Source organism: Oreochromis niloticus, linkage group LG3 (genome assembly GCF_001858045.2).
Source record: "Oreochromis niloticus isolate F11D_XX linkage group LG3, O_niloticus_UMD_NMBU, whole genome shotgun sequence".
In the NCBI taxonomy this organism is placed as follows: Eukaryota; Metazoa; Chordata; class Actinopteri; order Cichliformes; family Cichlidae; genus Oreochromis; species Oreochromis niloticus.
Genome location: NC_031967.2, coordinates 2904867 through 2924408, shown reverse-complemented (window position 1 = coordinate 2924408; position 19542 = coordinate 2904867). Strand labels below are relative to the sequence as shown.

The 19542-nt window shown below is 43.8% G+C and overlaps 2 protein-coding genes across 4 annotated transcripts; one reads left to right on the top strand and one right to left on the bottom strand.

Annotated features, from left to right (window-relative positions):
• Positions 1-1620: 1620 nt before the first annotated feature.
• pelp1 (proline, glutamate and leucine rich protein 1) lies at positions 1621-15509 on the bottom strand. 3 transcript variants are annotated; one of them, XM_013266250.3, is made up of 19 exons: positions 15333-15509; positions 15060-15124; positions 13561-13666; positions 13276-13425; positions 12871-12942; positions 12497-12556; positions 12246-12402; positions 11206-11338; positions 10126-10213; positions 9948-10036; positions 9742-9855; positions 8952-9102; positions 7687-7840; positions 7538-7593; positions 6184-6317; positions 5811-5913; positions 3952-5571; positions 2314-2628; positions 1621-2177 (listed from the first exon to the last, which is right to left on the bottom strand). In XM_013266250.3, exons 1-19 carry the CDS (start codon positions 15471-15473, stop codon positions 2085-2087), a joined length of 3801 nt encoding a protein of 1266 aa, XP_013121704.2. In that variant the 5' UTR covers positions 15474-15509; the 3' UTR covers positions 1621-2084. The 3 variants fall into 3 exon arrangements, with proteins under 3 accessions (XP_013121704.2, XP_019204479.1, XP_019204480.1); XM_019348934.2 differs by having other exon boundaries at positions 2314-2625; XM_019348935.2 differs by lacking the exons at positions 1621-2177; positions 2314-2628 and adding an exon at positions 3120-3231.
• A 2-nt stretch (positions 15510-15511) lies between these two features.
• med11 (mediator complex subunit 11) lies at positions 15512-18859 on the top strand. Its single transcript, XM_003458400.4, has 3 exons — positions 15512-15800; positions 16414-16544; positions 17828-18859. Exons 1-3 carry the CDS (start codon positions 15731-15733, stop codon positions 17978-17980), a joined length of 354 nt encoding a protein of 117 aa, XP_003458448.1. The 5' UTR covers positions 15512-15730; the 3' UTR covers positions 17981-18859.
• Positions 18860-19542: the final 683 nt, after the last annotated feature.

Below are 19542 nucleotides of genomic sequence, written 5' to 3'. Positions count from 1 at the left end.
TAAGTGTGGGAGTGCGGAGGCTTCCCTTTTCCATATGTTCTGGGCGCGCTCTAGCCTTGAAGGATTCTGGAGATATATATTCAAACCTTGTCCCTAATTCTTGGACACCATATGGATCCTAATCCATTAGTTTCGCTTTTTGCCACCACTGGGGAGGCTGATGCACGGCTGACCTCGTCACAGCGTAATATGTAATACTTTTCCAGCATTACTAAGTAACCACCCCCCCCCCCCCTTTTTTTTTAGTTATTTGTGTGTGTGTTTTTTAAATGTTGTTCTGCTTTGTCCTGTTGTATTTGCTATGGGGGTTTTTTCGGTTTGTTTTTTTTTTTCCTACCTGGGCTGAGGGATGAGGGTACTAAGTGGTAAGGGTAGGGTGTAAACTGATAAAAGCAATTACAAGATATGTGAGTGTGTCATTAATCTGCATTCTGTTATTTCAGTTCAAACAATCATTGTGAAACTTACTTGTCTGTTGTTTAACAATTCTGTGTGTATCTGTTTTTCTTTGTTGCTTCAATTTAATAAAAATATCTTTGAGAAAAAATTGTTACATCGACTAATAATCTCTCTCCTTTGATTCTACTGCATTTGATTTATTTTACACAAACTCTTCTGTGTGGTGTCTTCAAATGTTCACTAGATTGCATTGAGCCACAATGAACCCGAAACAGTGAACATTCATTTATAGTAATCCTCTTTATGTTTGGAGCCATATACATATGTAGTATATTATATTACCAGGTTTCCACTGAGGTACGTAATCTGACATTGTTTATTTAAAGGCATGAGTGTTTATTAAAAGGGGGCGTTCCCCCGTGACCGTGGGTACTCACTCTTGTGCACTAGCTTAGGTTCAGTTTCAAATTAGTTGCGTGAGAAAAAGCATGTGAGACAGTGTGGGAAGTGTGACTCAGTGTGAGCCGGCAGCTCTGACAACAGTAGAGAGAGCCGAGCCCGTCCCCGCTTTGGTTATCGACCCTGCAGCAGCTGCGTCTCCGCCTCGTGTCTTCCTCATTTCAAAAGCTTGCTCATTGTTGAAGTGCTCTAACAACCTTTTTTATTTCCACGGAGCGGCCTTTAAGCTGTCGCGGATAAATACAACTAAATAAACTGATACGACCAAGAGACCAACTGTGAATTCACTGTGTAACTGTAACTTTATTAGCAGCGTCCTCCTGAACAACACAGAGTAACATCCCGATGCTCTCTGGTCGCTATGGTAACGCGTAAATAGGTCTTTCAAAATAAGACACAAAACTACAACACGGGAAAAGACCCCGGGAAACCGAGTTAACGATAAAAACCCTGAAAACCATCAATTTCACACCCGAGCCTCAACTGTCGCGGCCCGGTACCAAACGGCTCTGGCCCGGGGGTTGGGGACCGCTGCTGTAGCAGATCAACCTGCGCTGCAACATGTGCGGGAGTCCTGCGGGCTGCTGGATGCAGTTTATTGGCTCAGTTCTTAAAATGAGAGCAGATGGGTCAGACGGGGATGCGTTAGCCTTGCGGACCTCCAAGGCTAACGAAGCGGCTGGCAGAGATGCCCACACAAGGGCACAATGCAAGTAGACCTTAGACAAAACCCCAAAAAGAACCCAAACAAAAGAAAACATGTAATGGAAGTACATTATTTTATTTTTTTAACAAAACATATCACACTGATGCCAAACCATGAGAGCAAAAAGATGCATACAAACAGAAGTAAAACTGCAAACTAGCTGGAAGATACTGCTGCTGTAAAGAACAACAAAGTCATCTGGTTAACACATTTCATGGAGCTTTGCCTCCTTGCTGGGAGGATACTGGGTGGACTGTAGAAAAGAGTTCTCTTACACCTGACAGCCAATTATAACCCGGGGATGTAACGATCACGTCGAACCAGCCAGAAATGGTCCCGATGGTTAAAAGACTGAACGCCATATTAAACCGCTGTGATCTGAGTGACACGCGATGTAAAACATGATGTTTGAGGTAACTAAACCTTGGGAATGTGACTAACGATACATGTTTTGCCAGATTCTGCTCACAGAAGCTGGAGATCAGTGTTAACGTCAATTTCAGTTCAGGTTGGTAAATATTTATGAGGCTTTTGATCCAGAGGCACCGTCTTCATCATCAGGTGGACACGCCACAAAATCAGCCAACATTGACGCCATGGCTTCGTCGTCCATCTGAAAGAGAGCGACGTCACACAGTTTAAAGCCCACACATTCATACAGTCAGGTCATCACTCTGACTGAAGAAGCTTTCAACTAGCAGACAAACAGTAGTTATATCTGCATCTTAACGAGGGATTAAGAGCAATACCTTTTTCTTCTCCGGGCTTTGCCCCACCTCCTCTTTTCCATGTCCTTCCTCCCTCTTCCTCTTCACTCCCTTTCCCTCCTCTCCATTACTCTCCTGCCCTCCTCCTCCCGTCTCCGGCTGCTCTGCCTCCTTTTCAGAGCTCTTCTCAGTGTCTGCTTCCTGTTGCTCTGTCACATTTTGTTCTGTTGAGTTTTCAGAGTCTGCCACTGCTGTCGAGTCTCCTGCCTGAACAGCTTCGGGCTGTTCGTCCTCACAGCTGGGCAGCTGGTTATCGCTCACACTGGCTTCCTCTGCAGGCTCAGCTGCTGATTCCTCCTGAGATAGACAGAAAGCTTTAGGTGGTTAACTTCAGTTTCCTTGTAATATCCTCTTTATTTATCATATATTGGAGAAAAATACATTTACAAAAGAGGACTGTGTACTAATACTTCATGTGCATTTGTACAAATATATGACTGAGCTCTTGAGATAATCACAATCACATTAGAAAATAAGGCTTTTTGTGAGAAATTCATGTATATATTGCATATAAGGCCTTTGCAGCATAACCAAGGGAGGATTCAGGGTCACCTGATCCAGCCCCGTCTCTTTTGAATGTTTACAATGCTTGCATGCTTTGTATCGTGCAGCCCCATTTATCATAAGAGCACATTTTATTTTCAGTTATGGAGTTATGAAGGAAAAAAAAGTTATTCAGATATAACTTGCTTTACCTTATATCTCAGTAACAGTTCTTGTGCACATTTTTCTTTTATACTGAACTATCAAAAACCGTTTTTTCTAGTCCCACTTTTACCTCATCTCTTATCTCATCAACTTGCCTGTTTTTTTCTCCTGTCCCTCACATATAAAGGCTGCTCCTGCACTGATGGACTCACTGCTGCCCAACACACTGTCCTTCATCACCTACCTGTCCAGCTGCATGAAGGATGGAAAAGAGGAGGATGGGGGTGAGTTTGTCACTCTGTGGCCACATGTGACAGTTTAAGAGCCTTTGTATTGCTGTGTTCTGCTATGAAGCACACGAAGATGTAATTAGCTTCTAGCAGGTGTGTGTGTGTGTGTGTGTGCAGGGATCGAGCTGGGCAAACTGGATGTAGAGATGATCAAGCTCTTGGCCTATCAGAGGATCCAGCAGCTCTTTGCTCCCAATGTGCCCAGTACTCAACCTCCCCCCACCACCAGCACTACCCCAAAAGCCTCAGCACCCCACCCAAACAGTAAGACACCTTTGCACTACAATTTAGTCTGTTTACTTGTCACTTTATGAAGGAATACAAGGAAATATCAAAGGCTAATCTTACCAGTAGAGGGTGTGTTTCTTATCTGGCCTACTTTCTCAACAGGATACTGCTGAAAGCAACAGCTTTGTTTCCATGAAACGTGTCATGGATATCAGTGGCCTTGATTACACTGATAAACCTTTAAATCCTTTATGCAGCACCACCTGCTGTTGTTCTTCATGACACCCTTTCCTGTTTCCCTTTTTCCCGTCTTTCCTTAAATCTGCTGGTCCTGTGGAAGGCCCACTTACACTCTGAGCTACTAAAGCCTCATTACATTGTCTAATGTATTCAGCACTCTGAGCTGTGTAATGCTGTTATTCAACAGTATGATTCACAAAGCTGCAGGATCTACCTGTTGACTGTGACTGGCTGGTTGTTCGGACTCAGCTGCCTGCGGCTCGTCCTCCTTGGCTCCCTGCTCCCACGTACACTCCTCCCCTTTCTGCAGCTCTGCTCCGGCTTGCTCCCTCTCCTCCTCGGCCTCCTCCCGCTCCTCCAACGCTCCTCCGGTGACGCACAGGATCTGTGGCATGGTGGGGTCATCCATTCTTTCGTTGTCCTCCTCTTCTACTTCGCCCTCCCGAGCCGCTTCGAGGACTCCGATGCTCTCCACCTCCTGCACCTTCATCTTGTCCTCTCCGAACAGCGCCCTGTTAGTTTGGATCTCCTCTATCCCTCCTTCTGTGCGTTCCTCCACATTAAATCCAGAAATCCGTCCCTCATCCAGCTTCCCCTCCTGTATCCCCGACCCTCCGTCTTTGTCTTCGACTCCCTCCAGAGGTGGTATGTCGCCATCCTCTTCCTCTTCTTCCTCATCTTCTTCCTCCTCCAGTTCTTCACCGTCTTCTTCATCAAGCTCCTCATATTCCTCCCCATCATAAAAGTCATCAGCTAACTCACTTACATCCTCCTCTTCGTCCTCCTCATCTATCCCCTCCTCCTCCTCGTCCTCCTCCAGCTCTTCATCTTCATCTATGTCCTCATCATCTTCCTCTTCATCATCAGTACTGTTAATATTGATGACAGCAGAATCTTCACTGCTGGCAGGAGCAGCTGGTTGCTGGTGGAGGTGCCGTCCCTGCTGACTTAATTGATTCTGCAGGTGCATCTGGAGCGGTAACCCCATGGGCCCAGCCTGGCTCGGCGTGGAGGGCTGCATAAGCATCTGCTGGAGCTGCGGTCTGCCAGGCAATGACTCCCCCAGACCAACAGGTGGAGCTGTAAATGTGCTGGAGTTCAAAGGTGGAACCAGGGAGACCACCGAGGCACTGGAAGGAGGAAAGGAGTTGATGGAGGTGGTGGAAGCAGTGAGGAGGGGGGAAGAGGCAGCCAGGTCGTTGGGCAGAGAGACCCCGTCTATTGTGGCTGTGGCTGCCGTAGTTGGGACCATGGTGACAGATTCTGCACCTGGGAGGGTCACACCAGTGCCACCCGGTGCAGAGGAGGGCATGCTCTGCGAGTTCGCCGCTGTGTCGTCCTGCTGAGTCTCCATGTTTAGCATACCCGGAGGAACGATGACCACGCTGTCGTCCGAGTCACTTGCCAGAGAGATCTCGACGTCTTCGGCTTCCTCTTTGTCAAAACGCACAAACACAGGTCTCTGTCCCTCCGGAGGGCCCAGGCCTGCAGGATCAGGCTGGTGGTGGGTATGTGGGGACAGAATCATGTCTCCTGAAGTCGGGCCCTGGCCTGGCAGTCCCGGAACCAGAGAGAGATGGTTCTCAAAAGAGCTCAGAAGGGAAGCAGGACCCAGGTTGAGAGAGTGACGGGTGGGAAAAGGAGGACCAGGGGCAGGACCTCCAAGCAGGGTTGGCAAAGTTAATCCAGGGGCAGGTCCCTGGGAAGAGGGGAGGACCGGAGTGGTGGAGGAAGGTTTCATGGTGAGAGGTGGTAAAGGAAGGGCGATGGAGGGAAAGCGGGGATGAAGGATCAAGTTACAGATGGTCAAGGCCTCCGCACAGAATGAAGACACCTGAGAAAGGAAAACAGTGAACAGACAAACACTTGATGTTTTTGCCAAGTCTGAAACTGTTAGGTCAATCTGACCTGTCGCCTTTCTAACAGAAGACGTGAGGCAGACTTGTGTGCATCATCGTCTCCATAATTATTTTATTTCAACTTCACAGCAGGAGAAATGTTGATCCATCCACCCACTACACGTTGCTACATTTTTAAAAGCTTTTTGCAGTGATTCAGGTCGTTAGGACTTACCTTAACATTCCTGTCGGTGCGTCCGTTACTGAGGATTGACACGGCACAGGTCAGAGGTGGAGGCCAACAGGGTGAGGGGACCAGGACCAGGGCCAGCAATAACCTTAAAATTCATACAAGTGAAACAGCTCCTTCAGTCCAACATAAAGCTAAAGTGAACTTTAGCAGCTACAGAACAGACAGACCAGTTAGGGGCCCACAGTGGTGCTGGTGCTAGGGTGGTGTCAGACTGGGACCAGTCTGAATAAAGCACTGTGTGGATATTCCTTCAATGGTCGGAAAATTTAAACTCAACCTGAACAAAAAGCAGGAGGAGCACAGCAACACTATTGAAACACTAATGTGTGGTGAAAGCTCATCGTGAAGATCGTACCTGTACAGTTCTCGTCGAGTAAGAGCACTGCTGTACTGCCCACTCGCACTCCCTGCAGATTCACATGCATTGCTGCTGCAAGACTGCTGCTGCTGCAGGCGCACACACAGTGGTAGAACCACCTCATGCAGCCGCTGGAAGAAATCGACAGGACACAACAGTGAAATCGCTCACTATTAAAAACAATCAAATGAAGCGTCCCTCCTGCAACACCAAAAACGCTATATGATGGAAAAAACAAACGAAAGCCTTTTACTTTACAATACAGCTGCAGATCATCACAATATGGGAAACGTGTCTTATTACATCAGAATCAGTATTTTAACCCTACGCCACAACTACTAACCTGACGTGGACCTGCTGAGACATGTAACTACACGTCGACGCTAACCACAGCCACTTACAGTTACGGTTGAGTAATCAACACTGAAATTTATGTAATTGGATAATAACAAAAACCAAAAAAACCAGAGTTAATAATGTGGTAACTGCAGGGTAACAAGGCAGAAACAAGAATGCAATAATGTGCTAATGTCTATGTTATTACTACTCTATTACCTGCGGTAGGTTCTGTGTAATAAGCAGGAAACAGCTGCAAAACGCAAAACTGCCGTTTCTATTTAATAACACATTAATAAGCATGTTAATAACCTTTTAAAACAAACTTAAGGAGCAGTGATGACTAGCTGTAAAACCCTGTGGCAGTTTCTGTGTAACAAGCACGAATTTATCACCATGGTAACAATAACTGATTAAAATGAGCAACAGGAAACACTCATGCAAATGTTAATAATTAAGTTTAAAACAATAACAGGAGTGTAGAGGACGCTCTTTCACAGCACAGTTTAACGTCCGGTCCACAAAAATAAGAAGCCATCCACGCTCTGTCATTCGGGGGGGGCAGCAACAAGGGGGCACCTTCATCACTGATCGAGCCTCTCCTGCAGGGAGCAGCAGCGAGCTGCGAGGGGTTGCAGCCTGTATACTGACAAATTCGATGTTTTGAAAGAAGAACAAGGTTTAAACAAAGATGATGTTTGGCAGCTCTTTAAGCAACAATTTCATGTCCTCTATTAAAAAATTCATCTTTTTCCTTTTCTGGCTAAAAGACCATATTAGAACAGGTTGGAATATTTCATGTGGATCATTAGAAATGCACTGTGGGAGGAGGAAATCGTTGCTGAAAGAACTGCCAAACATCACGTCTGCTTAAACACGGATCTTGTTCCAAAGCGGGCGGCTCGGTGCCACTCGCTGCAGCAGAGGCTGATCTGTGGATGGTTGGAGACGCCTGTACAAAGTGTCTCCCTCTGCTGGCTACTCTTTTGTTAATAATATTTTAAATCACATTTACCTTGTGAATGTCGTCCTTCAGTAGCGTCCCACTGGTCTGTATGATCTGTCTCAGTGCTACAAGGATGACAAGGATCAGTCTGGTATCAGAATATCATATGTAGTAAACCAGTACACTCACAATAACATTAAACTCGGCTTGCATCTCACCCCTGACAGCTGCAAGGCAGGTATCTTGATTGGCTAGATGGTCTCCTTTCCTCTGCAGCGATGGCCCGACTGTATCTGCCATCACCAAATGCTTCGTCCTACGAGGACCGGGCTTTCCTCCAGGAACAACATCGGCCGATAGTCCTGCCCGGAGCTGGAAACAGGACACCCCACGCACAGGAGCAGGAGCAGAAGAGAGCTCAGCACATACTTCCCAACAAACCACTGGTTCCCTTTAGTTTCATAAAGGTCAGAGCTTGAATTACATTTTCAACATTTAGTGCTCATCACTGATCTGTTAGTCGACTAACTGTGGAAAAAAGAAGACTAACTGATGAGACTCGGATATCAAGGTAGATTTGATAACTCTTTAATGGAAAACCTCCAAAACTAATAGCAAAGCATTTTAAACAATTAATTACATTCATAGGTTCTCTGTTTGAAAATTCATGACCACGACTTCATTTTCAAAACTAAAATGACAAAACAGTGAATCATCCAGCGCTTTTCTTCTGCTTATCTGAAGTCAGGCTTTGCGGCAGCAGCCTCCCTCTTACCACCTCCCCCAGCTCATCTGTTGAAACGCCGAGCCTTTCCAAGTTCAGCTGATAGATGTTATCTCTCCTGCGTGTCCCGGATCTACGCCGGGGCCTCCTCCGAGTAGGATATGCCTGATCGGAACACTTTAACACAGCGGTCCCCAACCTTTTTTGCGCCACGGACCGGTTTATGCCCGACAATATTTTCACGGACCGGCAATAAGGCGTCGCGGATAAATACAACAAAATAAAACTAGTGCCGGTATCGAAAAAAAGAAGATTTATTCATAACACACGTGAAAAGACCCAGGAAAACCGAGTTAACGATAAAAACGATAACAAAATAACGCTAAAAACCCTGAAAACCATACATTTCACACCTGAACCTCAACTCTCGCGGCCCGGTACCAAACGACTCACGGACCGGTACCGGTCCGAGGCCCGGGGGTTGGGGACCGCTGCTTTAACAGGAGGCGACAGCCTTGGCGTTTTCCTTTAGATGTGGAGGAGTAGCGGCTCTACTCTGAGCCCCTCCCGAATGACTGAACTCCTCACCTTATCAGTAAAGGCGAAGCCTCTCTTTTCTCTTTTCTAACAGTGTTAACAAAACTATGAGGCTTAGATGATCAGATTTATGGCATTTCTCAACACTGATGCGCCATCTGGTGGCGGTACATCTGATACCGACTAGTAACGACGACTAGTCCAAATGCAACTCTCCCCTACCTTGATAGACTCTGCTCCTGGTGTGATGTCCCCAAGCAGGTGGTTAAAGAGGAGCTCTGAGTGCCCCGGGCTTCCCTGAAGGATGTTAGAAGACGCTCCAGCAACCTGGACCCAGAGCTCCAAGGTTCTGTACACGGATACCCGCACTGCACTGTGGGAAGGAGGAGACGCAAGAGATGAATCTACTTGATAACGCAGTATTAAATGTTCCCCAGTGCAGCAGCTCAGACTGTCCCCAGTTTGCCAAAATGTTACTAAAATAAGCTCCTCGATCCCCACACAGTGTTTCATTTCATCTTCTTTGTGTCGCAACAGATCAGTTAAGACTTTCTTTCTTTTCTTGGTACTAAAAACCTCTAAATGGTCACCATTCACTCATTTAGACGCTGGTCTGTGAGCAGACACGGCGTGCTGTCTGAGGACGCTTTGGGACAGCGACGAGGACAATGATCCTGCATCACAGCCTCTCTGAGGAAACCTTTGTAAAGATTTTGTTACTATACTTCCAGTTGTTACTGTACTTGGTGGTTGTCTTGGTAACCACTGGCTCTGCTCCACAAGCAAACTTCATATTTTCTTTGTTTCTTAACAGGAACACACGGCGAACAGTTAATGCATGTAAGGCTCTCAGGGGGCAACTGTAGGTTGTAGCTACATACACGCTGCACACACATGATGAAATATAATGCAAAGCTGATATTAGGTGTGTAAGAGGTTTCCAGCTGCAGGCTGAACTCGCGGCCTCAGTCAGGAATAATCCAAACAGGAGCCGTGCGAGGCTGTGAGTCACCTGTAGGCCCTCTGCTGTCCCACACTGGTCTCAGGTAGGGGGGTCCAAGCAGAGAGTGTTTGAGAAAACAGCCTCTGTATTACTGCAGCGTACTGAACCATGCCGACCCGCACTCTGTAACACACAGCACAAATCCAAGAGTCAGGCTGGTAGGAAATCAAAATGTGGCCTCCTGTGTGTGTGTGTGTGTGTGTGTAAGTACTCACGCAGTGATCAGACTTGACAGGACTTCCAGGGTGTTGCTGTGTATGATGGGGAGGACCAGCAGCCTCACACTTCCATCTCCTGTTAAATTCTGACACACAAAGTCAAACATGCATTAAGATCAGTCATGTTTTTGACACTGTCTCTGTTCATTACATGTTATTCTGTGTGTGTGCTCACTATGCTCTTGGAGCTGACAGCAAGGGCTCGGCACACCAAGTTGAGTATTGGCCTGACGGGCAAACGCACAGCTGAGGCGGGATCTACTCTGATGGAAGGAAACAAAGGAATGCAATGAGTACCAGAAACAATGAAACCTTTACTGCTCTGACAGGTTTTTAACACAGTGTTTATTGAACAAAGGGGCCTTTGAGTGTATTTGTGTAAATGTTACAACTATGCTAAAAAGCTGAAGTTAAGGAATAAGAGGCACGACTGATTCAATTTGTTGTTTTCCAGGTAGTCTATAATTTGTATATGTTTTCTGTATCCCAGTTATCCTAATACCAGTAAGACATCTGATGTCTGACTTCACTCCTAAACTGAGCACGTCGCAGTAGTAAAGTCTAAGTCTTTGCTTCTTAGTAAGGAAAAGCAACCTGTGCATCACTATCAGAAAATACTCCAACCGCAGCTGCAGCATGTTCATGGAGACAGCCTGAGCACAGATTTAAGGTTGGTCAGGAGGGTCAAGGAGGCCATTTACGTGAAAAGGGAACGAGCATCTCTGAGTTGAGGAGGGGGCCTAAGGGTACATCTGTCACCATCCTACAATGCTGTGATTGAAACGAAACGTTTCTGTGACTGAAAACGTCCAGATGAACAGAATCAGCCTTTTGGGATAAAAGTTGTGCAGTTTAAAAACTGTTAAGCTCACGGCCGCAATCAGCTGCTCTGACTTTCTGAGTTGGAAATCCAAGTTGAGGGGCACTCCAGATGAAACGTCTGAGTGAGAAGTCACAAATTCAGACTGACTTCACCTGGAACGCTTTAGAAATACCGCTTTTATTAAAACTATAGCTCACAATGGTATCACCATTCCAAATATGAACACACAACATGGCAACCAGTGATATGACTGGTACTGAAAACTCCATCTCAGGCTGTCCTGAATCATTTTGGTCCTAATATGCAAATTCCTGAGAAGTCAGTGAATGAAAACTATCCAAACGGCTCGAGAGCCAACCTACAACACAAACCTTTGCTTTTGCAATTCAAGTGAACTTGAAAGGTGTGTGTGCTTGTCTGCATGTGTTGTACCTAAGTGTGTGTTTGAGTGCGAGGCAGACAGCAGTGTATCTGTGCTGGAGCTGCAGAAGCAGCAGGGGATCGGTTTGGTCAAGGTGAGGAAAGGCCAGCTCCACCCCGGCACCTTGATACTGCATCGCTCCATCTGTGACCGCAAGAAGCAATCGAGTCTGAGTAACCTCAGTAACAGTAAACAGATACAATCACATCATCATGTCACGGCACCTTCAACACTGACAGCTGTTCACTGTACGGTTCACTGACTGATTTACTTGGTAAAGATGCATTTTATGTATAAAAGTGAGGAGTGAATACACAGTGTTTGGGGCCACAGTGACCGCGCTGTGAGACAAAAGAACATAACTGCACCATTTTAAACAAAATGTGTGGCCAGCAGGAGAAGTTTGCATTATCGAGTTAATCAGGCTGCATCAACGTCGAGGACGACGAAAACAGGACTTTAAGATTCAATCAAACTGTTTTTATTAGGTTTTAGTTTTAGGCTTTCATATCACATGTAGGGCTGCAGCTCGAATAAGAAATACTTTTGTCTTATTAATAAACAATAATAAAGAATTCAAAGACAAACAACAAAGAATAAACTGCTCATTGTTTTAATCTGTCAAAAAACCAAAACTGAACCATCTGATTGTGTTTCTGTATGAAATGACTGAGTGTGTCTGTGCTTTGATGAAGTTTCTGTGGCGTTAAAAACAACATGTTAGAATTAATATTAATCATAATTCAGTGTCCAGAGTTTCACTGGCCCACGGATATTTAATGGCTTATGAAAAAGCTTTTATTTTTATAGTTTTAAATAATGATTCATTTTAATTAACACAATGTTTCATATTAGTTGGATGGAAGGAGACAGATTTGAAGTTTATGAAATACATTCAGTCAACATATAAAGATTTCATTGTTTGTTAAACTGACGTGTTTTTGTTTCTTTATACTAAAAAACGTAATTTGTAGAAAGTACGACCGTACATGGACGGAGACAAACACACAGACGCCAAATGTAACCACTGCTCACAAAGAAAACAACACACCTGTTTCTGAACCTTGGTAGAGCTGAGCCAGCAGGCTATTGGCAGAGGCCAGTAGGCAGTGAATCTGATTGGTCCAGCCCTCAGCTCTGCCAGCCCCGACACCTCTGTCCAGCACGCCGCCCAGGCAGGGCAGACGACCGTAGCACTGACAGGCCATCTGACAGAGTAACAGTGAAACAAACGTTCAAACAAATCTTAAAATAATAAGAATAATTTTTTTTTAAAAAGACTTGGTACTTGTTTTGTCAAACCTCTTGTGTTTTCCTGTTTGTGCTGTCCATTTTGGAAAGGAAATACGCTGCCAGCTTATCCTTAAAAACAACAACAAACAGGTGCAGGTTTGACACAGAGGCAGCAAGTAACAAAGTACAACTTTACTGACATACAATTACAGAATACTGCTAAAGTAATACTGTAGTAACATTAAACTATATAGTGGTTTAAAATATTCCAAGTATAAATTGAATGTTTTTAGTTATTTTGACAATCTGTCAGAAATGTGCGACAGCAATGACTAATAAATAATATATAATAGATACTATGTAACAATAATAATAATAATAATAATAGATGTGTAATAGCACCACGATAAAAGTTCAAACAGTCTCAGGAAGGAGCGTCTCACCCTCAAGGATCCACAAGCTCTCGGATAGTAGGTCATACAGGCCGTCATTCCCTCCATGGCTGCCAGCTCACACTAACATCAAACGGGAATATAAACTGTTATAAGGCTAGTTAGAAGGTCGCTATCTGAGCTGAAGCTAACTGAATAACAACAGATGTAACAGAACAGATACAATTATACATAAAGTGTTACATTGTAACTAAACAGAATTGAGGGCATTCATTTCACCCATCCTCATCAGGGTTGTGGGGCGGTGTCAGAGGCAGGGTCGCCAGTCTGTGGCAGGGCTAACACTCACATTCTGTGGGCACTAACTGCGTGTCAAAGTACCTGGATACACACTCCACCAGAGGGGCTCCAGGGCCCTCCTGGTGGGCCCTTCCACTCACCGCCTTATCACCTCACCTCTGACTTGAGACCCAGCAGGGATGTTAGGATGCCCAGGATGGAGTTGAGGCCAACCTCTCTGGCCAGCTCTGCTAGCTGAGATGAGTATTGCAGCAAGTCCTTCAGAATGTTCACTGCTAGCTGCACAGTCTCAACTGGAGCCTGAGACTAGTAAAGAACAAAAACACAGAAATTATTTTTATTTTTTATCTTAAAATGAAACAGAATGCAGGCACGCCAACCTTTAATTTTTAAACATTAAGATAAAATGGAGAAAATAGCCGCCATGCGACTTTATCTTACCTGTATGACCTGCTGCAGGGAGCGCAGCCACGACAGGCAGTGTTGCTGGAATAGATCACTGGAACTGTCTTTAACCAGCATGGAGAGCAGGCAGAGCCCCTCGAACCTGCTCACACAGAGAATCATGTTCACATCACTTTAGTCTCGCCTCAATCATATGTTAAAAACATACAGTATCATTGTTAATCTGTGTAGACTGTGTGAAATTATCTTCACATTCGTGACATTGTATCAACAGGAGATGTTGATCTAAAGGTGAGTAATAAGGGTTTAAAAACAAAATGCTACTGAAACTGGACATTTGCATGGAGACTCATCAATTCATCAAGAATGAACCGAGGTTAATAAAACACACGTCATATCCTGTAGTATAGCTGATAATTTTATAAAAGCACAAAGTGGACGTAGTTTTCAAGTGTTAAAAATAGGAAAAACCAAAAGAGTATTGTCATTAATGCTCACTTCAATTCAATGTTATTTATACAGCGACAAAATACAACAGTTGCCTCAAGACGCTTTATATTGGAAAGTAAAGAAAGACTCAAGAATCATATGTCATTAAAATGTTAAAATCACCCACAATAATTATTTTATCTGAGCTGAGCACTAAATCAGATAAAAAGTCTGAGAAATCAGAGAGAAACTCTGTGTCAGGCCCAGGTGGACGATAGATGATAACAAGTAAGACTGGTTTCTGAGTTTTACAGCTGGGGTGGACGAGGCTAAGCATCAGGCTTTCAAATGAATTAAAAGTCTGTCTTGGTCTTTGGTTGATTAATAGGCTGGTGTGAAAAATTGCTGCCACACCGCCCCCTCGGCCTGCGCTTCGAGGTTTCTGGTAGTTAGAATGACTCGGGGGTGTTGATTCATTTAAACTAACATAATGATCCGGCTGCAACCAGGTTTCTGTAAGGCAGAGTAAATCGATTTGTTTCGTTATGTAATAACAGGGACTAAGAAGACAGAGGGCCAATGTTTAATAATCCACACTTCACTGTTTCACTTTATGGCACAGTTGTGGATACTGTGTTTCTTTTTTTTCTTTAAATCATTTTTGCTGATTGTTTGTTGTTTTAGGAGACACAGAGGATGGGGATGGGGTTTGGGGGATAACAGGAGGAGAGGAGCTGCAGAGAGGCGTGTAAGACTGCACGCCTTCTTCCTGGTCCCAGCACTGGATAGTCAGGTTTGGGGAGTTTAATAAATGTGGAAGATTTCTAGAAATGAGAGCTGCTCCATTCAGAGTGGGATGAACACCGTGTTCTCCTAACAAGTCCAGCTTTTCCCCCGAACGTTTCCCCTTATCCATAAAGCCCACATGACTTTTGGACACCACTCAGACAGCAAACTTAAGGAGAGGATGTGGCTAAACACCTCCCCTGGTCCAGGTCAGGACAGTGCTCAGGTACTGGTATACATCTTAAAAATAAAGATTTAACATTAAAGACTGTAGTATGATCAGTCTATGACAACAGCTGATTGAGGTACTCCTTTCTCACCTGGTCTTGCTCGAGCCCAGTTTGGCATTGCTAAAACCCACGAGACCCCCAACGGCGCACGCGCTCTGCAAAGACAAGAACGGTTTTAGAGGACAGTGAAATCAAAACATTTAAGAAACACGGAACCAGTTCGGCTCCTGCTACACATGGTCCTGCCATATTTCCAGATGTCAGCCTACTGAACAACAAAGCCTGTAGCGGCTGCCGCACAGCGAGAGCAGGCTAACGCTGAAGCAGCTTCCAGCCGCGGTGCTCGCTCGGGCCGGGCCCTACCTGTGTCTGGAACACGCCGTGCTCCCTGTAGCCTGCTAGCAGAGCGGGTAGATGCTCCGGACGCTGCTCTTTCAGAACAGACACCAAGCCCTCAGTTAGTCGCATAGCAGATGGGCCATGCAGCCAAGCCGATGTAGCCATCTTTCCTCTCCGCCAAGCGAACGTCACTACTGTGCGACTCTGATGACATCATATTTCAGTGACGTCAGTTTTTAGGTCTTTGTTGTTACTCTGCCCTCAACCATAACGCATTAGTGTCGTAAAGTTGCAGGGACTGTAGTAGTTGTAAGTTTCCTTCCGTTTAAACTCGATTAAGTGGCTTTGGGTCACACCGTGGATCGCTGTGCAGTGGAGCTGGTCCTCGGAGAGCGGCTGCTGTGGCTGCTTCCCGCCTGCCGATGGCTAATGACAGGCTGAGAGCGCTGGAGGATGTGGAGAAGGAGATAGCGATGGTGCTGCAGTGTGCCGGTGAGAAAGGGTCTTCTTGCGGCTGTTACATCAAAACGTGCATCGTTGATTACTTTTGATTGATTTTCTGATGCTCTTCATCCGACAAAAGGACAAGTACCCGAGAGATCCTGTAAATTCCACTTAGCTGTTTCCAACAGATCGTTGCCTGATCATTATTCTCTGTACATATTAGTCGCTGTAAAGATTTGGTTTTCTTCACACAGGGAAAAGTGTATTCAATGCAAAAGTCTCGACTCAGCCCCTCGTTTCGTTCGCAGTTTCCAGGCTTTCTGAAAGTTTTTCTTTCGACATTTGAGGATTTTTCACTCATTTTCAAATCAGTCCTCAGACCTCTTACGTTTGAAAACGTTTTTGGCTTAATAAGCCATACACATAACAGGAAACTTACCAAAGAACCCATTTTCAATATCCTTAGACACAAAACAAACAACACAATTTGTTTCCATTTGTTTGGCTGACTCTACAACAACGGACAAACCTCAGCATAGCACAGTTCAGCATTTTTTGGCCTTTACTAAAACGAAGAATCAAGTTTTCAGTTAACTCTCTGTCTTTGTGTCTAATCAAGTCTTTTTAAGTCATGTTTCTATGTTTATGCTTGACCTTGCAGGTAATATTGTTCTTGAACTCTCCAAAGATAAACACAATGCCAGCTTCCTGGACAGACAGCTCATCCAGTTCCAGAACTCAGTCAGCCGAGTGGAGAACGAACTAAGTGCCCAGATCCGCTACCTTACACAGGTTAAATCCACAGCTGCAGAGCTGTGCCACCTGCTCCATGACCTGTTTCAGAAACGGTTTCACCTCAACTAGAACACAGTTTATTCTATCTATCTATCTATCTATCTATCTATCTATCTATTATGGTTGATGATACCTAGATAGAGCTCTAGCAGCAAATCGTCCCACCGGCTGTTTAAACCTGGGTGTGTCTGCTAGTTTTTCACAGGATGACAAAAAAATGTTAAAATTATAGCTCAGCGGCTAAATCTCAGCTGTAATGTCCTTCAAAGTTTCTAAATCAGCATATGTACATATTACTCAAACATTGCAATACTGCAATACTGCACTTACTGGTTAATCTGGAGTATTATGGTAAAGTTTACAGTTACACAGTATGGTGGACTGCTGCAGGCTTTGGTGTTCTTAGTCAATGTAAAGTTTCATCAAGGGTAACAGATATCAGTTTATATTTAGGATGATGATGCTGTTGAGATTCAATCTCCAAATTCCACCTTTTATACTAGCTTTATAGTATCTGTTTAGCTTATGAAACATCTACTTACATTTTGCAGATCTCATATTTATCACACTGATTTCTAATTCTTTTCTCCATGGCAAATTTCTCCCACCTGCTAAATCCCTGTTAAATCCAGAAATTAATTTAAAGTCTTCATTTACAAGGTCTCAAAATATCAGGCTTCATCATATCTTCAAGATTTGATATCATCCTAACAGAGTATTACTGGCTGAGACTGCAGGCTTACTTGTGGTTCCTGGAGCTCCTAATAGTAGAATGGGAGGCAGAGCCCTAAGCTGTCTGCTCCAGCTCCCAGTTTGGGTTCAGAAGACAGAGACCCACTCTACTTTTAAGATCGGGCTTAACACTTTCCTTTTCAATAAGTTTAACTTTATAGATAGGGCTGCATCATGTGACCCTGAATTCAGTTCAATTCAATTTATTTATATAGCACCAAATCACAACAACAGTTGCCTCGAGGCGCTTTATATTGTAAGGTAAAAGGTCTACAGTATGTTACGTTCAAAGTACTTGAAGTCGTCTGATTGTTGGGGTTTTTATCTGTACTACTGTAAAACTGAAAAGAAAAAGGGTTTTAATTAAGAGTTATTTAGGAAATTTTGAAAATCATAAATCTAATAGAGAGATGAGGTTCACAGATACAAACTGATGCAGTTTTTCTTTTAATTATTATTATTTATTTTTTATAAATGAAGAACTTACCTCCATGATGGAAATATTGTGAGCAGTAGATTCAAGTTTTTTCTCCTTTTTCTCTCTCCAGGTAGCGACTGGTCAGCCGCATGAAGGTTCTACCTATTCAGCCAGGAAGGACTGTCAGATGGCACTGAACCGAGCCGAGTATGCCAAGGTCAAATTGGGAGAACTGGGACGCACCTGTGAAGTCATGCTGGAGCAGCAGCAGCAGCAGACATGAGAGTCAGCTGGTTGCTGGGATTGAGATCATTGTGCTTGGACTGGCACAGCACTTTCAGATACCTAATGCAACAGCATTTCTACGTATTCCCCTCGTGTGTCACCACCGCTCAAGTTTTCACAGCCCTTCTCACTGTTGTTAAAATACTGACGTGTCCCAACAAATGTAAACAAAAACTCAAGGAAAGAAAAAAGCGTTTTTATACGGGGGTCTGTGTATGTTGTGTTTCTGGGTGATTTTGTTATCAGTTTAAGGATCAGCTCATATGTAGAAACTGTCGATACTTTTAATAAAACAACGAATCATCTTTTGGGGAAAAACCTTTGTTGTGGTTGTGATACAGAACCTCATACATTAATCTGAAGGTCCACGGTTCAGTCTGTGGCTCCTCCAGTCTTTGAGAAAGATGCCAAACAGTGTCCCCGTGAGTGTGGTCAGTAATGTGCTCTGTGCATAGGATTAAATGCCATATTCTATAAAAGTGAACTAAAGACAGGTATAGAGATAGCTCATCACATGTAACACAGATGTTTTTTCAGCTTTACTACAGTAAATGACAAATGCACAGGTATTTATATTGTGCTTTTCTAGTCTTACTGCCCACCTTAAAGTACTTATAATATGATGACCATCTACTAACATTTATACAAGTATTAAGCAAGTATTCTATAAATGTCAGTTTCAGGTATAGAAGCTTAATGTAGCAAACATTTATTAATAGTAATAATATAATATGGACAGAAAAACAAGTACTCAGCTGAGACACTGTAGAGTGCTCTCATTGTAACCAGCATGTGGATATTTTTGTTCATTGGTTTTTGGTTGGACACTTATGATTGGATGAATAATAACAAGAAATTAATGGACTAATATATTTAACCTAATTTTGTAACAATGTTTCCATTACATAGTTTAGCAACCAGGTTATATATAAAATGTATCATTTTAAAAATTTCAAAAAAAACAAAGTGTCAGTTTCTAGATATTTGACTTAGGCTGACATCAGAGAGATACATTGCTTTTCAAAAGATCAGCATGGAGGAGAGGAAGACACTCACATCACTTTTAGTAATGACAACAACATTGTCATCCTTGCAGCAGACAAGGAAGGAAGTGGTTACAGGAAGAGGGTGATAGACTGTGCGAAGCAGTTAGAACAAGACAATACTATTGACCAGACCTCATACCACAACTTGAAATTCAATCAATTTCTCCATATTTTTCACCTGCCTCCCTTATCTATTCATCACTGCCTATTAAAACATCTTCTGTTGCTTCAAATCCCGTAGTGCTCTCTACACTTAAGATATGGTTTCAGTTCAGGTCGCATTTTAAATTCATACCCCCCTCTACCAGATTACCATTGTTAAGAAATCATCTATTTTCCCCTGCCACTACCAATGCTGTCTATTTGATTTGGCACGAAAGAGGCATAAAAACCATGAGAGCCCTTTACAAAGATGATGTCCTTCTTAGTTTCTCAGAGCTATCCTTAAAATTTAACCTACCTCCTTCTCACTTGTTTCTCTATTTGCAAATTAGACACTGTGTCTCATCACTGT

Coding starts and splice junctions, on each gene's coding strand:
- pelp1 (XM_013266250.3), bottom strand. CDS start 15,473: ATGGCTACATCGGCTTGGCTGCATGGCCCATCTGCTATGCGACTAACT. Junction 15,125..15,332: donor ACGGCGTGTTCCAGACACAG/GTAGGGCCCGGC, acceptor TTGTCTTTGCAG/AGCGCGTGCGCCGTTGGGGG. Junction 13,667..15,059: donor CTGGGCTCGAGCAAGACCAG/GTGAGAAAGGAG, acceptor CTGTGTGAGCAG/GTTCGAGGGGCTCTGCCTGC.
- med11 (XM_003458400.4), top strand. CDS start 15,731: ATGGCTAATGACAGGCTGAGAGCGCTGGAGGATGTGGAGAAGGAGATA. Junction 15,801..16,413: donor GATGGTGCTGCAGTGTGCCG/GTGAGAAAGGGT, acceptor TTGACCTTGCAG/GTAATATTGTTCTTGAACTC. Junction 16,545..17,827: donor AGATCCGCTACCTTACACAG/GTTAAATCCACA, acceptor TTCTCTCTCCAG/GTAGCGACTGGTCAGCCGCA.